The sequence below is a fragment of the Oryctolagus cuniculus genome, chromosome 17 (genome assembly GCF_964237555.1).
Source record: "Oryctolagus cuniculus chromosome 17, mOryCun1.1, whole genome shotgun sequence".
Lineage (NCBI taxonomy): Eukaryota > Metazoa > Chordata > Mammalia > Lagomorpha > Leporidae > Oryctolagus > Oryctolagus cuniculus.
Window position 1 is genome coordinate 13,250,717 of NC_091448.1, and position 14,703 is coordinate 13,265,419.

The 14,703-nt window shown below is 40.7% G+C and overlaps 1 protein-coding gene and 1 pseudogene across 6 annotated transcripts in view; one reads left to right on the forward strand and one right to left on the reverse strand.

Annotated features, from left to right (window-relative positions):
* The window catches only part of HELZ (helicase with zinc finger), a 180,195-nt gene that overhangs the window by 84,025 nt on the left and 81,467 nt on the right, over positions 1–14,703 (reverse strand). For 3 of the 6 annotated variants that reach the window (XM_051825836.2, XM_051825837.2, XM_051825838.2), the window contains 2 exons: positions 11,113–11,292; positions 10,489–10,593 (listed from right to left, as the gene is read on the reverse strand). In XM_051825836.2, the coding sequence (XP_051681796.2) occupies positions 10,489–10,593; positions 11,113–11,292 (285 nt within the window). The remainder of the gene's footprint in view (positions 1–10,488; positions 10,594–11,112; positions 11,293–14,703) is intronic. The other 3 variants (XM_051825839.2, XM_070060429.1, XM_051825840.2) reach the window with 2 other exon arrangements.
* Positions 11,977–12,370, forward strand: LOC127484492 (non-histone chromosomal protein HMG-14 pseudogene; annotated as a pseudogene).

Here is a 14,703-nt window from a genome sequence, read left to right on the forward strand (position 1 = left end):
TTGACAGGCAGAGTGGACAGTGAGAGAGAGAGACAGAGAGAAAGGTCTTCCTTTTGCCGTTGGTTCACCCTCCAATGGCCGCCGCGGCCGGCGCGCTGCGGCCGGCGCACCGCGCTGATCCGATGGCAGGAGCCAGGAGCCAGGTGCTTTTCCTGGTCTCCCATGGGGTGCAGGGCCCAAGCACCTGGGCCATCCTCCACTGCACTCCCTGGCCACAGCAGAGAGCTGGCCTGGAAGAGGGGCAACCGGGACAGAACCCGGCGCCCCGACCGGGACTAGAACCCGGTGTGCCGACGCCGCTAGGCGGAGGATTAGCCTAGTGAGCCGCGGCGCCGGCCGAGGAAGTCCAATATTAATAGGACTGGAAGAGAGAAATACAGTGAAGAAGACTGGGCAGGAGCAGTCACTAAAACGGGAGAGAACTCAAGAGAGTTGCAGTACTGAAACAAAATGAAGAAAGAACTCAAGAGAGAAACAGAGCAGAAACTATGTCAAGTGCTGCTAAGAGACATAGTAAAATGAGGATTGCTCACCAAACTGAACAGCAAGAAAACCATTGGTGACCTCAGTATGTTTTCAGAGTCAAAGTAAAGCTTAAGAAAGAAAAGAGGAGAGAGGAAGTGGAGCCAGGGAGTGCAAAGTTTCCATAAATTTTGCTTGAGGGATGCAGATGGGGACAAGGCAAGTTTTGTTTTGTTTTTCTCACAACAGCAGAAGGCATATTTGAATGCTGTTGAGAGAGAAAAGGATGACAGCTCACGAGTGCAGTGGTACGCCTTAGAATGGAGCTTCTGACCACTGAATGAATTACAAAGATTACAGGGTGACTGTTATTTTTGTCACTGGTATTCATTTAAGAAAAATCCTTATAGTCAGGATTCAAAACTGTGTGCTTTTCCTTCTAAACCCTCATTACTTACTCCCAAAATGGATGTGATCATTAAAGCCCTCAATGGTCTCAGGAAATCAAATGGGATAACTCACATATAATATGTAGCACAATCCAAAGCCCCAACAATTAGAAGTGCCTTACTTCTCATGCACAGCAAGGCTGAAATTAAAAATAGCTTTTCCAAACACAGTTAATACTCAGTGTATCACACCAGTGCAAATATGTGACATCATCATGTGGATACAATCAATCAAAAGAATTAAGAATTATTGTTTACTCCACTCACAAGTACATATTGTGATAAGCATTTTATCTAAGAAGCCATCATATGAAACAAAAGGGTACTTTAACTCTGCTTTCACAGAAGTTAGAGCAGGGCAAGTTTCAGCCTGGCATAGTAACTCAGACACCAATTGGGATTCCTGCATCCCTCATCTGAGTGTCTGGGTTCAAATCCCAGCTCTGGCTTCTGGCTCCAGCTTCTTGCTGATGTGTACCCTGGGAGGCAACAACTAATGGCTCAGGGAGTTGAGTCCCTGCCACCCATATGGATTGAGTTCCTCCCATCTTCAGCCCTGTTGCTGGTAGGCATTTGGGAAGTAGACTAGTGTGGATAGCAATTATCTGTCTGCCTTTTATATAAATTAATTTAAAAAAAAAAAAAAGAGCAAACCTGGTGCTTAATTGGCATACTTTCAGTTAGCCTAAAATTTTATCAACAATTTCCTTGTCTCAATGAGCCTCAATTTGTCACTAGGATTTAATCCCCTACTCTTATGTTAATGGTTCTTACTTCTAAAGCTTCTGAATATTTTACCAGAGCTACCATAAATTATTTTTGGAAGCAAAGCAGAAATGTTTTTACACTCTGATAGAATTAAATAATTTTTATTTATTCTTAGATATTGGAATTCTATTATTAGGTCTTGCTGTTTTTTAAAATTGCTATGAGAAGTTGACTTTAAATATTTAAATATTTTCTTAAAAATTTACTTAAGAAAAATGTTAAGTCTGTAGTTAGTGGCCATTTTTTTGCTGAAAAGTGTATTAAAAATTCTTTAAAGCAAACTAGAACTGGGTTCATGTTTGCATTCGATTCAAGCTCACATTAGAGAGTAGTACTTGGTGTGGGGGTTTGACACAGTGTAGATGAGCGAGGTTGCCAGAAGAGTAACAATCCCTGCATCAGGCTGTGTATGGCCATTTTCTCACACAAAACATCTCCAGACAAACACAAGTTAATCACAAGGTAGATGCTAATGACTATGAATCTTGGCCTACTTAACTACATACTCAATTTATTGTTAAGCAAATATTAAGAAAAACCCAGTTATGAGCCTTAGTTTCAGAACAGAATTCTACCCATCCTGTAACCAAAATATCCATTAATCTAACAATTACGAATAAAGGTATTTTCAGATACCCAGGAACTCAAAAATACTACCTATGTACTTTCTCAGAAAGGTTGAGAACACAAAAAAAAAAAAAAAAAAAAAAAAAAAGAAGTATCCATTAAAGGGTATGCTCCCCCAAAATAAGGTAGAAAATGAAGAAAAAGAAAAGCCTAGGATCCAGGACATGTGAGGAAAAGAAAAAGAAATGAAAAAGAAATTCCTGAGATGGAGGCAAACGGATATTAGGAAAACAAAAAACAACCTGTTCACAGAGATTGAAGTTAAAAACAGGAGAGAAGTCTCTAGGAGGAAAAACGGGGCACTGATAAACTGAGAGCTTCAGAGAGTAAGACTCCTACTTTGACAGGAGCTCCTTAGAGTATAAACGTCTGGTCAGATGTTCAAAAAACATGAAGCAAATTTTTGAAAAAACATTATTAATGCAAGAACAAAAGGAAATATGTATGTCTGTTAGCAAGTAATTTATAGAATCATAAAAATGAAAACACTAAAACTGAAGCTCTATAATAGAAAGTTAACATATGCAAAAACAAGAAATGTATATGTATATAAACATATATATTAGAAAAATGGAAGTAAATACCAGAAGAACTGGCCAAGAGAACTGAAGTATCTGCCTTTGGAAATCATGTTTGGTGGATAGTTGCTAGGTAAGAAAAAACACTCTTGGTCAGCGCCACGGATCACTAGGCTAATCTTCCGCCTGCGGTGCCGGCACACCGGGTTCTAGTCCCGGCTGAAGTGCTGAGATTCCGTCCCGGTTGCTCCTCTTCCAGGCCAGCTCTCTGCTGTGGCCAGGGAGTGCAGTGGAGGATGACCCAAGTGCTTGGGCCCTGCACCCGCATGGGAGACCAGGAGAAGCACCTGGCTCCTGGCTTCGGATCTGCGCGGCACGCTTCCATAGTGGCCATTTTGGGGGTGAATCAATGGAAGGAAGACCTTTCTCTCTGTCTCTCTCTCTCTCACTAACCCTGACTATCAAAAAAAACTAAACAAAAAAACAAAAACAAAAAAAAAACACCTCTTTTGCTATCAAATTTAAAATATAATATTATACTTTTTATAACACTTTATATGTTACATTTTTATAAACATAAAGATTAACCTGAACAAAAGCTATTTAATCAGTTTAATCATTATGGAGAAAGAAAATCATCAAAATTTAAATTTAATTCTCACCTAATGGCTTTTTAAAATTAAAACAATCTGCTTTCACTTCCTTAGAAAGAACCCTCACTTAACTCCTCACATTCTTCCAACTACTGCCCGATCTCCCCTCTCCCTTCACAGCCACAGCTGTCAGCAGAAGCATCCAGGGGCTTGCAGTACCCTCAGCAGGTTGAACCACGCCTTGTGATGCTGCCATCCCATACCCAAGTGCTGGCTTCAGCCCTGGCTTCTCTGCTGCTGATCCAGCTCCCCAACTGATGTGCCACGGAGGGCAACAGGTGATGGCACAAGGACTTAGGACACAGATGGAGTTCCTGACTCCTGGCTTTGACCTGGTCCAGCCCCAAAGTGAAAACCATTTGGAAAGTGAACCATGGGGCTGGCACTGTGGCGTAAATAAATCTTTAAAACAAAAAAAAAGGAGGGCTGGCACTGTGGCTCAGTATGTTAATCCTCCACCTGCGGCACCAGCATGCCATATGGGCGCCGGTTCTAGTCCCGGCTCCTCCACTTCTGATCCAGCTCTCTGCTATGGCCTGGGAAAGCAGTAGAAGATGGCCCAAGTCCTTGGGCCCCTGCACCCACATGGGAGACCCGGAAGAAGCTCCTGGCTCCTGGCTTCTGATCAGTGCAGCTCCGGCGGTTGCAGCCATTTGGGGAGTGAACCATTGGATGGAAGACCTTTCTGTCTCTCTCTCTCACTGTCTGTACTCTGTCTCACAAATAAATAAATAAAATCTTAAAAAAAAAAAAAAAAGTGAACCAGCAGATGGAAGATTTCTCTCACTCTACCCTTCAACTAAACAAATCTTAGTAATTATCCATTTTTACTCTCCTTTTACTAAACTCCTATTCACTCCTCTAATCAACCAACATGGCTTGCCCTCCAGCCAACCAAGGAACATAAACACCATGGAAGGCACCATCGATTGCTCCTTCCTTGAAAGATTCTTGTCTCCTCAATCTCCAGGACTCAAACTTTCTCTGCTCCTACTTCCAACTCTCTAGCCTTCGTCTTTACCTCTCCCCTCATCTGACAAGCTCATCCATGCCTATGCCTTCACTCACCAGCAACACAATGGTGACTCACCCAACTCTCTCCAGCCAAGACCTCACCTCTCAGCTCCAGGCTGCATGTCCAACTGTTTATTTATCAGGAGCAGAACAAAGGTAATATGAATATAAACTAATCTCACAATCATCTAAAATCTAACACAATAGATTATTGGTTTATCTTTTTCAAAGCAAAATAAAAAATGTGTTTAATAAATACTCCAATGTAAATTGTATTTGTAAAACATTCGTATGGGGGTGGGAGTTGTAGCACAGGAAGTGAAGCCACCACTAAGGACGCCTACATCCTACACTGGAGTGCTTGTGATAGTGCCCACCTCCACTTCCAGTCCAGCTTCCTGCTAATGCACTCTGGAAGGCAGCAGGTGATGGATCAAGTACCTGGGTCCCAGGGGTCGGTGCTGTGATGAAGCAGTTTAACACCCTGGCTGAAGCGCCGGCATCCCATATGGGCACCAGTTCTAATCCCGGCTGCTCCACTTCCGATCCAGCTCTCTGCTATCGCCTGGGAAAGCAGTAGAAGATGGTCCAAGTCCTTGGGCCCTGCACCCACATGGGAGACCTGGAAGAAGCTCCTGGCTCCTGGCTTCGGATCGGCACAGCTCCGGCTGTTGCAGCCATCTTCGGAGTGAACCACTGGAAGACCTCTCTCTATCTCTGCCTCTCCCCTCTCTGCGTAACTCTGACTTTCAAATAAATAAATAAATCTTAAAAAAAAAAAAAAAAAAAGTACCTGCGTCCCTTCACTCACGTGGAAACTCAGATGGAGCTTCTGGCTTCTGGCTTTGTCCTGACCCCATCCTGGCTACCTGGAGTACTTGGGGAATAAAACAGTGGGTGGAAGACTGACTTCCTCTTTCTTTCTTTCTCTTTCTCTCTCTCCTCAAGTAAATAAACTTAAAAAAAAAATTACCGATGGAATGGAATGTAAACAGTAAAAGTAACCACATCACTTTGAAAAGATGCAAAAATATTACATATTATCATCAGCAATGCAAAATATAGTTTAAATCTCACTTAATCTCATTTATAAATTATCTGCTATAATTTGTATTTAGTAGAGCTATTTAAATTAAGCATGTAGGGGCTGGTGTTATGGCCATCATTTCAAATGGGAACCGGTTAAAGACCCAGCTGCTCCACTTCTAATCCAGCTCCCTGCTAATGCTCCAGGGAAAGCAGCAGAAGATGGCCCAAGTGCTTAAGCTGCTGTACCCACATGAGAGACCCAGAAGAAGCTCCAAGCTCCTGGCTTTGGCCTGCTACAGCCCTAGTTGTTACAGTCATCTGGGGAGTGACGCAGTAGATGGAAGACCTCTCTCCCTCTCTGTAACTCTGCCTTTCAAATAAATAAAAATAAATTCCTAAAAGTAAATAAATAAATCAAGTATGTAAATAACAAGAATTTAAACTCCAAAATATTAGTAGTATTTTTCTCTGGCTGCTAAGATTTTTGATAATTTTTATTTTCTTCAACAAACATTTCATTGCAAAACTGAAATAAGCAGTTTTCTAAATTACTTATCAACTAACTCCAAGCATTTTCTTCTTCTCAAAGGGGAAAAAAAAAAGGAAAGAAAGGAATGAAACTGAAGGCCCAAGCTCCATTACTGACTTTTTCCACAATTATCTTGGGAAGCAACCTCAAGTTGGAAGTAATCAGTACACAAAAATACAAAGTTCAGGGCAAGCGTTTGGCCTAGCATCCTCTATTGAAGTACCTGGGCTTGATTCTTGGCTCCAGCTTCTGAATCCACATTCCTGCTGCTGCAGATCCCCTAGGCGGGAGGCAGCAGTGACAGCCCAAATAATTGGGCCCTTGCCACCCACATGGGAGACCTGGATACCAGGATTGAGTCCCAGAAACCAAATTGTGGGTATTTGGGGTGTAAATCAGTGAATGGGAGACTGTGTGTTTGCTTTCTCTTTCTCTCTCCCTCTCAAATTAGAAAACAATACAAAGCTTCATCACTGGACCTATTTTCTTAAAAATATAATGTTCTAGTGCTGACTTTAAAAAGATTATTGAAAATACACCAGGGTCGGCACTGTGGCATAGCAGGTAAAGCTGCCGCCTGCAGTGCTGGCATCCCATACGGGAACTGGTTGGAGTCCCAGCTGCTCCATTTCCGGTCTAGCTCTCTGCTATGGCCTGGGAGAGCAGTAGGAGATGGCCCAAGTCCTCAGGCCTCTGCACCTATGTGGGAGATGGGGAAGAAGCTCCTGGCTTCTGGCTTCAAATCAGCATAGCTCCAGCCATCGCAGCCATCTGGGGAGTGAACCAGCAGATGAAGACCCCTCTCTCTCTCTCTCTCTCTGCCTCTCTATAACTCTGCCTTTCTTATAAATAAATAAATCTTTGAAAAATAAATAAATAAAAATAAAAAAATGCATCTAGGTTGGATTAGGGTGTAGTGGGTTAAACTGCCCCCCTGTGGCATCTCATACCAGTGCCAGCTGGAGCCCTGCTGTCCTAATACCAAACTAGCTCCATGGTAACGCGCTGATTTGGGGAGTGAACCAGCAGATGGAAGACCTCCCTTTCCTTCTCTCCCTCCCTGCGACTCCCCCCACCCCACCAACTCTGCTTTTTAAATAAATAAATCTTAAAACACTTACACACACACACACACACACCTAGGCAACTGGAGGCTGGTATTGTGGCATAACGGGTTAAGCTTGGGGTGTCCACAGCCCATCTATTGGAGCACTTTTCTGATCCAGCTCCCGACTAATGTGCCTGAGAAGCAGCAGATGATGGCTCAAGTTCTGAGCCCCTTAGTTCCTGGTTCCTGGCTTCAGCCTGACCCAGCCCTGGTTGTTGTGAGCACTTCAGGAATTAAGCAGTAAATGGAAGATCGATCTCTCTGTCTTCTCCTTCTCTACCACTTTGCTTTTCAAATAAATTCATGTATCTCTAAAGAACACACACACACACACGCCTAACATCCTTCAAAGTCAGAGAACTGATGGTGACAAATGATACTTTCAAGTTTATAAGGACACTGCTTAAGTCATTTACCTATTTTCTACAAAGGATCTGGATAAACTACAATGATTCTTAAAACAAGAGACAGTCTGATTATATATCACTGTTTTCTTTATGTATTGAATTCATATAAAATAATCAACTCCCTCCCCAAATGTTATTACTCCAGATTCTAAAGATCAGAAAGGTTTCATCCCAGAGGGAAATCTGTTTCTTTAAAGACCTACATAAAATGATAAATATTTTCAGTTTGCCCAGAAAGCAGTCTACACACACTTTCTCCACGATGTCCCCAATCTACTGTCAGCTTCTTCAGAACCCGATACTGAGCCTCACAACCATACACAGAAACTGGTTTTCCTTCTATTTTATTTTTAAATCTTGCAATTTTAACGAAGAAGTGAAAACTGAAAATCAATCTTAAATGGTTGCTAAAACCTCTATCCCAATATTTAAAGCTCAGTTTAAAACTCCTGGCAGCTAACAGAATTTATAAAGTGTAACCATAAACATTTACTGTACAAAGTTTGTGACAGTTTTCACACCATAATGCTCTTCAGGGCCTGGTCTGGACCGCACAGTGCTGGGAAACAGCAGAGTCCTCCTCACTGTACCCACACTGGTTCAAAGCCAAGTGCAGACACACAGTGCCCTCTTGTGTTCCTGCTGCATCCTGGGAAGAGTCAGACAAAGCTGAGCTCCAACAGCACTCAGCCATGATCACATTTGTTATCCATTAGGAAAATTACAAATTAATGTTAATATACTAATAGATGGTGCTAATAAATCCTAACAATTCAGTACCTTCATCCTGTTAAGAAATATATTTGCAAGCAAACCTTTTCCAAAAAGGTGAAAAGTAACCTTTTCCAAATGATGAAAAGTAAGGTCATACAAAGAAAATATTTGAGGAAGTTCACCTTTTTTTTCTTATTCCATCTACTAACTGAAATAACATGACACTTGCATTTGCATATAGTAAAGTATTTTTCCATCTTGGACTGAATCACTCTAGAGCGGGGGGATTTTTCTGTTAGAGGGCAAGTTTCTGGGCCTCCCCAACCATATACACACCCTATTGGAATACCGCATCTTATTCTATATATTTAGATGCACTACATGTTGTGATGATAATGTCCAAAAAGTAGTTTACATAGAGAAGACTAAATATCCCCCAGCAAAATCAAAGATTTTAATGTTCATCAACAGCTCCACAATCCTAAATGTCAAATGACCCAAGCTAAATTGCCCAAGATTTGAGGGGTCTACACCCTTTCCAAGCCATGCACACCGTAACAACTGAAACCATCTTGTTTGCCACCACACACACACACAAACCCGCTACCAACAGTAAGAACAAACAAAACAAACAGCTTGTCTCTTAAAATAAGAATCCTCACAGCAAATGCTACCTATTCAATTTTCACTTAGGAGCTAAAAAAGACTAGAATCTTGGGGCTGGCGCTGTGGCAAAGCAGGTAAAATCACCATTTATACTATGCCAGCGTTCCATGTGGGTACTGGTTCAAGTCCTGGCTGCTACATTTCTGATCCAGCTCCTGGCTAATGTGCCTGGGAAAGCGGCAGAAGATGGCCCGAGTACTTGGGCCCCTGCCTCCACATGGGAGACGGGATAGAAGCTCCTGACTCCTGGCATTGGCCTGGCCCAGCCCTTGCTGTTGTGGCCATTTGGGAAATGAATCAGCAGATAGAAGACCTCTCTCTCTCTCTCTCCCTCTCTCTCTCTCTCTCTCTCTCTCTCCCCCTCCACCCCCCCACCCCCAATTCTTACTTGGCCTTTCAAATAAATGAAACAAATCTTCTAAAAAAAAAAAAAAAGACTAAAGACTAGAATCAGAAGCAAACTGGCTACTGATAAATTGATCATTCAATAAATACATTTTTATTTAAACTGATTGTATATCTGTGATATTTTACTAAATAAAAAAGATCCTACTTGAAATAATTATTATTGTTTTGTTTTCCAGAGTGAAACCAAAGTATGACATGAAAAGCTATGTTAACAGGCCACAGGCACTGTTCTCTCTGTTGTTTTCTTTCTAATGGAATCTTAAAAAAAATGGCTTTGGTTACAGTTACTAAATAATTAAATAGCATAATTTCATTGTTCTATGCTTGGGCTAAAAAGTTAGTGAATCGTGATTCAAAAGTGTGGTTAGAAATTAATTTGTTAGCAATAATTATTCTTGAACAATCTAGGGTATGACATATCAGTCTGTAAAATGACAAAACTAAATATTAATTCATATAACAATGAAAGCAAATGGCATAATAGAAAGTCATTTAATGATTATTGTTTTCTGAAGAAAGGGATTTGTATTCCCCCACACTTCTGTATTTCAGTATGTTTCATGTCCATATATACTCAAAAAAACTTTTCTGTATCAACCTAAAATTTTCTTTAACACTATGTCTCTCAAATGGTAGCGAAAAGTTAAATACTCATTCCATCTGGTCACAGCAGTCACTTCACGTTTCACGCTTCTCTGATGTGCGGCTCCATGAAAACACCTGCATGATCACAGTCAAGCTTCTGTCTCCAGACAGAACCATCACTGCATGACTACTCTGCCACGCCAAATGTACAGAAATCTTAATTATTTGATTTAAATTCATCATATTCCTATTATTTTATCATGCTAGCTTCTAGAGGTACATACCAAAATCTACTCAGGTTCTAACAACATTTTTACACACAAAACTTAAAAAAGGATGTCTTTCTCTTCGCTTAATGTTTAAGAAATGAATGATTAAAGATTTTTACGTATTTCCTTAATTTAAATGATGTCTTCAAACGACATAACCTCTAAATGCCAATGCACAGCGAAAAATTTTGGTATTTCCAAAGTTACTAACATCTTTATAGACACCTTTTCTTAAGAATAATAAAGTATGACACAGATACATAATAAGCCTTGAAGAAATACCTGAGAGGTCTTGCCTGGGGATTGCCTGCTTCTACATATGGATGTAAATAATCCTTTATGTAGAGATCAGCAGCACTATTAGAATGGGTGCAAATGAGAATCCTGCTGAAATAAATGGTGCAAATAAAAAGAATGATAAAACACAAAGCTATTCAAGCAGTACAACACCAAAAAAAAAGCAGTGGCCATCTTAATACACATTTCCCTCAATCTTCTCAGTAATCTCTAACATTATTCGATGATGTCTTTAGGAAATTACATTACTCTTTAAGCTATAAAGGAAGTTCTCCAAAAATTATTTTTAAATTCATCATTTAAAAACATATTTTTTAAACTCAACTCTTCTAGCTTTAATACATATCACAGACTTTAAGTTTCAAATGCTGTTTAAAAACTACCATTGTCTACCCTGCCAATTTTGAAACACAGTATGTTTTAGAAGAATTCAAATTTTAGTGCTTTGGGGTTTAGGTTTGTTTTTTGTTTTTTTGTTTTTTTGTTTTTTGTTTTTTGATTAATTTTAAAAGCTAAGTAAAGATTGTCTTGCCTAGCCCTCATTTTGTATTTTAAACAGGAACCGGGTAGCACCTGCTGGTGAATTCTGAGCACACCCCAGCCTCTCACCTAGTCTCCTGCTGCTGCAGTATGTGCTTGACGGCCTGAGCGAGAGTGAAGGTTTTGCCTGTCCCGTAGGGTCCGATGATTAGAACAGGTGGCAGCTGTATTGAAAGTGGAGTGGTAATGGCCAGAACAGCCTCTTTCTGTTTTGCATTTAGTCGAGGATCCAACTGTTCATCCCACTGTCTATGGAAAAAAAGAATTTAAGCTTTTTTAAATATGTGCATCTCATTAATGAACAGACATGACACAAAAGTACCCTGAATTTCACTGAACCATCTAAAACTACTAAAATAACATCACATCTATAATAACTAATACTTATTCTAAAACTACATTTTAGAAAATGAACTAACAGAGTCAGCACATGGTGGTTTACCATGTAAATCAAAAATAAGTTTACTTGTCCTATTCCAAGTGCAAAAAGATTGGCAAACTAACTAGCTTAAAGAAATCACACACTTCTAGTTTGTTGATATCCAATCTATCAGAAGTAATGGCGTTGTTTCAAAAATGTAATTTCCCTCTGTTACAAAAAAAGCATCAGAAAACTTTTCTGGTAATAAGTAGTAGTTTCTTCACATAGCAAATAAAATGCAGTAGAAAAACTAACTGAATTTCAAATGATAATCCATTGAAAGCCTCTTAGTAAGGCTTAAAACAAAAGGAAAAGAAAAAAAAAAAAAAAAAAAAAAAAAAAAAGCCTGTGTGTTCCTAACTAAGAAATATCAAAGTTTTCCCACCGCCCCCGCCGCGGGTCCCAGCAGCTCGGGCGGCGGGAGCAGCAGCGGCCAGGCAGCCCAGCTCCGCGAAGGCCCTCAGCGCGATGCGGCCCGCAGGCACCCGGCACGCGCCCTCCGCACAGTCAGAATGCACAAGAGGAAGGTCAGCTCTGCCGAGGGGGCGGCCAAGGAGGAGCCCAAGAGGAGGTCGGCACGCGTCGGCGAAGCCCAAGAAGGCCGCCGGGAAGGATAAGTCATCAGACAAGAAAGTGCAAGCAAAGGGGAAGAGAGGAGCAAAAGGAAAACAGGCCGAGGTGGCTAACCAAGAAGCTAAAGAAGACCTGCCTGCAGAAAACGGAGAAACGAAAAATGAGGAGAGTCCAGCCTCTGATGAAGCAGAAGAAAAAGAAGCCAAATCCGATTAATACCATACACCATGTGTTATCAGTGGTCCCTGTCTCCCTTCTTGTACAATCCAGAGGAATATTTTTATCAACTATTTTGTAAATATAAGTTTTTTAGTAGCTCTAGAAACATTTTTAAGAAGGAGGGAAGCCCACCTCATCCCACTTTTTAAGTGTAAATGATTTTTTTTAAGAGGTGAAATCATTTGCTGGTTGTTTATTTTTTGGTACAACCAGAAAATAGTGGCATATTGAATTCTGGGAGGCTTTGACTGTCTTGGGTGTCAGCTTAACCATAGGTGGGGGTGGTTTTTATATCCTACAGTACAACGCATACTAAATGGCAATTTGGAGTCTCAATTGTGCATTTAATCTGTCTTGAATATTTTCAGTTACTTCTCCCATGTTTTGTAGAATTGTTTCCTACAGAAAACCACTCCTTGTTCTGTCAGAACCATGTGCACTCTGTAACATCTTCGGTTGTGGTAGTCCAGTTTTCCTAATGATTTTGTTAATGTGCCGTGAAAGACTGAAAATTTGAGTGTCGTGTATATGCTATTATATTGTGAATGGGTGGGATTTATGTAACAGCAACATTGGAAGATACTTGTTGATAGCCTCTTAAGGAAGAGTTGCCTCCAAATTTGAAGCTGGAAAGTCACTGGAATAACTTTTAAAAAAAGAATGACAATTCATGGCTTTTTAGATTTTTGGTACGTATGTTAAGAATTGTGTACAAATTAAAAGGTGTGTGCTGATTCTCATCACCAATAAAATCTCAGTTATGGACCAAAAAAAAAATCAAAGTTTGGGGACGAGCACCATAGCTTAGTGGGTAAATTCACTGCCTAGGACAACGGCACCCCATATGGGTGCCAGTTCGTGCTCCAACTGCTCCACTTCTGATTCAGCTCCCTTTTAATGGCCTGGGAAAAGCAGTGGAAGATGGCCCAAGTGTCTGGGCCTCTGCACTCACATGAGAGACCTGAATGAAGCTCCTGGCTCCCAGTTTCTGCCTGGCCCACCACTGGCCATTGCAGCCATCTGGGGGTGTACCTGCGGATGAAAGATCTCTCTCTATCTCACACTCTGTAACTCAAGGAAATTAAAAAAAAAACTTTGAAAAAAACAAATAAATATAAAATTTTTAAAGGACCTTAGTTTTGAAAATAGAAGTTTTTAGTTTATTTGTTTTCAGTATGGTCAGGGGGCTGGTGTTGTGGCCTAGTAGGTTAAGGAGCACTGTGATACCGGCATCCAAATGCCAGTTCAAGTCCTGGCTGCTCCACTTCCTATCCAGCTTCCTGCTAATGCACTGGGGAAGGCAGCAGAAGAGGGCCCAAGTATTTGGTTCTCTGCTACACACATGGAAGACCAAGATGGAGTTCCTGGCTCCCAAGTTTGGCCTGGCCCAGACCTTACTGTTTGGGCAATATGAGGAGTAAACCAGCAAATGGAAGATCTCTTTCTCTCTCTCTCTGATTTTGCCTTTCAAACAAATAGAAAAAAAAAATCTTTAAAAAAAAAAAAAAAAGACTTAAATGCCAAACAATTTGAATGTTTGCTAGTTTTTTTGCCTGCAAATACACAAGTAGCACACATATATCCTATGTTTCAAGGTGGGCACGCCTGTCATAGGAACATAGATGGCGCCTGTAACGGGATCCCTCTTACTAGTGGCCCTTCTAATGCCTTCGCTAAGTTCTGAAGATTTAAATGGACAGCAGATGCTGAAACAGATCAAACCAAGTGGACAATCAACAGCATTCTTTCTCACAACTACAATTAAAATACTAAATTCTACAACAAGTAGGGGGAAAATGAGACAGATGTGAACCAAAACAGGAAGGGAGTGTAAAGAGATGCTCAGAAAATCTGCAATCGAAGTGCGTGCAAAAGGACAGAATGCAGACAGGAAAATCCCTTTGTGTGATGCTACACTATTTACATCAGCAGCTTGTTACTTATGGAAAATCTGAACTTTTTTTTTTTTTGGACAGGCAGAGTGGACAGTGAGAGAGAGAGACAGAGAGAAAGGTTTTCCTTTGCCGTTGGTTCACCCTCCAATGGCCGCCGTTTTTAAAAAAAAAAAAATTATAATTAATGTTATATTATGACATAATCTCAAACCAACAAAATTCTCCTTAAGAATCTTAGGAGACAAACTTGGACCACAGAAATATGCCATTACTTATTTTTCTGAAATTAAAAAGATTTTAGGTTTAAAAACAAAAAACAGCTATGCACAGTGACACTATCCCTAGACATACATCTCTTTTAACTTAAAAAAATGTATTTATTTATTTATTGTATTTGAAAGGCAGAGACAGAGAGATGAGAGAGATGACAGTGAGAGACACAGAGATCTTCCATCCACTGATTCACTCTCCAAGTGCCTACAACAGCCAAGGCTGGGTCAGGTCAAAGCCAGGAGCCCAGAACTGAGTCCAGGTCTCCTGTTTGGGTGTCAG